This window comes from Perkinsus marinus (assembly GCF_000006405.1).
Source record: "Perkinsus marinus ATCC 50983 genomic scaffold scf_1104296956714, whole genome shotgun sequence".
NCBI classification, from domain to species: Eukaryota; Perkinsozoa; order Perkinsida; family Perkinsidae; genus Perkinsus; species Perkinsus marinus.
The window spans coordinates 1-2,309 of NW_003207407.1; the positions used below are offsets into that span (position 1 = coordinate 1).

The 2,309-nt window shown below is 53.2% G+C and overlaps 1 protein-coding gene across 1 annotated transcript; it reads right to left on the reverse strand.

Annotated features, from left to right (window-relative positions):
• Positions 1–9: 9 nt before the first annotated feature.
• Pmar_PMAR004352 (acyl-coa dehydrogenase, putative) lies at positions 10–2,194 on the reverse strand (the record flags this gene model as incomplete). The annotated part of the gene is made up of 3 exons (XM_002775089.1): positions 10–880; positions 932–1,171; positions 1,313–2,194. Coding segments are annotated over 3 exons (1,993 nt in total), but the record flags the coding sequence as incomplete, so codon positions are not given.
• Positions 2,195–2,309: the final 115 nt, after the last annotated feature.

Below are 2,309 nucleotides of genomic sequence, written 5' to 3' on the forward strand. Positions count from 1 at the left end.
TGACTCCACCAAGCTTCATGTTAGCTTCTAGAGGATGCATAGTGGACAGCTGATAAGCCACATTCTCGAGCCACGCATGAGTGGCCTCAATGAGCCTGGACATCTCCGCGAGCTTCCATCGTATGACCTGATGCTGGATAAGAGGCCTACCAAAGGTCTTGCGGCGATGGGCGTGCTTAAGAGCCTCTTCGTAGCATACACGAGCAAACCTGTTCGTCTGGGCGCACAGGGCAAAGCGTTCGTGGTTGAAGTTGTGCATGATGCATTTGAAGCCCTTATTCTCCTTACCAATGAGGTTCTCGATGGGGACTTTGACATCATCAAAGGAGATGAAAGTGGTGCCAGAGGACCAAACACCTGAGCATTTCATCCTTCTAGTGGTGACACCAGGCATGGTCTTCTCGATGAGTAGTAGACTGATACCGTCCATACCGGGGCCTCCAGTGCGGACAGCCACCGTAAAGTAGTCAGCCCAAATACCGTTGGTGATCCACTTCTTCTCACCATTGACGATGTAGTACTTCCCACAAGAGGACTTCTTAGCGCTGCATCGGATATTGGCAACATCAGAGCCAGCAGTCGGCTCGGTGATGGCCAGGCAGATGATCTTCTCACCAGACAGACACTCCGGCACGATGCGGTCCCTCATAGCCTTTGGGCCAAACCTCAACACAGGGGGAAGGCCGATGGTCAAGCCGCCGACCAGACCCCAAGCCACGCCACCACTTCCACATCGGCACAGCTCATCGGAGACAATAAGCTCATGAAAGACGTCAATCTTGACACCGTCGAGAAACTTGGGGATGCTGCCATACTGAACGGGGTAAGGATGGCCCATCGCTAACGACGTGAGGCCGAGCGCGCCCATACGACGGTGCACCTGAGGCAAACTCGACTGACTAAAACGGTGAGAGAATCACGCCGCGCTTACCTCCCGAGGAATCTCCAGATTTTCGTCCCACTCGAAAACGTGAGGCAAGACCTCCTTCTCAAAAAGGTCCCTAACGTACTCACGGAGCTTCTTGTGACTCTCGTTGTAGAAAGGACTATTTCCGGCTTGATACCAATACGGATCACCAAAGGCATTCGCATCACCGAAGACATCAGTGTTGACGCCCATACTGCGAGCCATCGCCATTTGCTTCTTGTTCGCAGCGTTCTCCTGCTCCGCCTGACGAAAATAAGGGATAACCAAACGACCGAGATCAAGCCCGTATATTCAGCTACGTGGTAATTATTATAAGACTAACTACCACCGAAGTATGCGAGAAAGATTCTTCTCACAACAAGAGAATCAGGAAACTGTCCCTACCTGTTCAACGAGGACCTTGGCCATCTCGGCCAACTTGGACATCTGTTTAACGCCGAGGTCCAGCATGATCTCCTCACTGCCACCAGGTACCGCCATAGCCCTTACCTCACGGTTTAACCTCTCGACCTTCTCACCGACACCTCCTCTAGAATACGACAACCCACCAAAGATCTGGGCCGACTCTCTGGCACAGTACTCGAACACCTTAGTGCATTGAACCTTCAACAGGGCAGTGACTCCGCCAAGCTTCATGTTAGCTTCTAGGGGATGCATCGTCCCCACTTGATAGGCGACTTGCTCTACCCAGGCGTGAGTGGCTTCTATCTGCCGAGCCATCTCGCCGAGCTTGAACCGAATGACGGGATGCTGGACCAGATTCTTGCCGAAGGTCTTGCGCTTGTTGGCATGCTTGAGGGCTTCCTCGTAGCACACTCGAGCGAAGCGGTTGGTGAGAGCGCACAGCGCAAGGCGTTCGTGGTTGAAGTTGTGCATGATGCATTTAAAGCCCTTATTCTCCTTACCGATGAGGTTCTCGATGGGGACTTTGACATCATCAAAGGAGATGAAAGTGGTGCCAGAGGACCAAACACCTGAGCATTTCATCCTTCTAGTGGTGACACCAGGCATGGTCTTCTCGATGAGTAGTAGACTGATACCGTCCATACCGGGGCCTCCAGTGCGGACAGCCACCGTAAAGTAGTCAGCCCAAATACCGTTGGTGATCCACTTCTTCTCACCATTGACGATGTAGTACTTCCCACAAGAGGACTTCTTAGCGCTGCATCGGATATTGGCAACATCAGAGCCAGCAGTCGGCTCGGTGATGGCCAGGCAGATGATCTTCTCACCAGACAGACACTCCGGCACGATGCGGTCCCTCATAGCCTTTGGGCCAAACCTCAACACAGGGGGAAGGCCGATGGTCAAACCGCCGACCAGACCCCAGGCCAGTCCACCGCTACCAGCACGTGCGAGCTCATCGCTGAGGACCAACTCA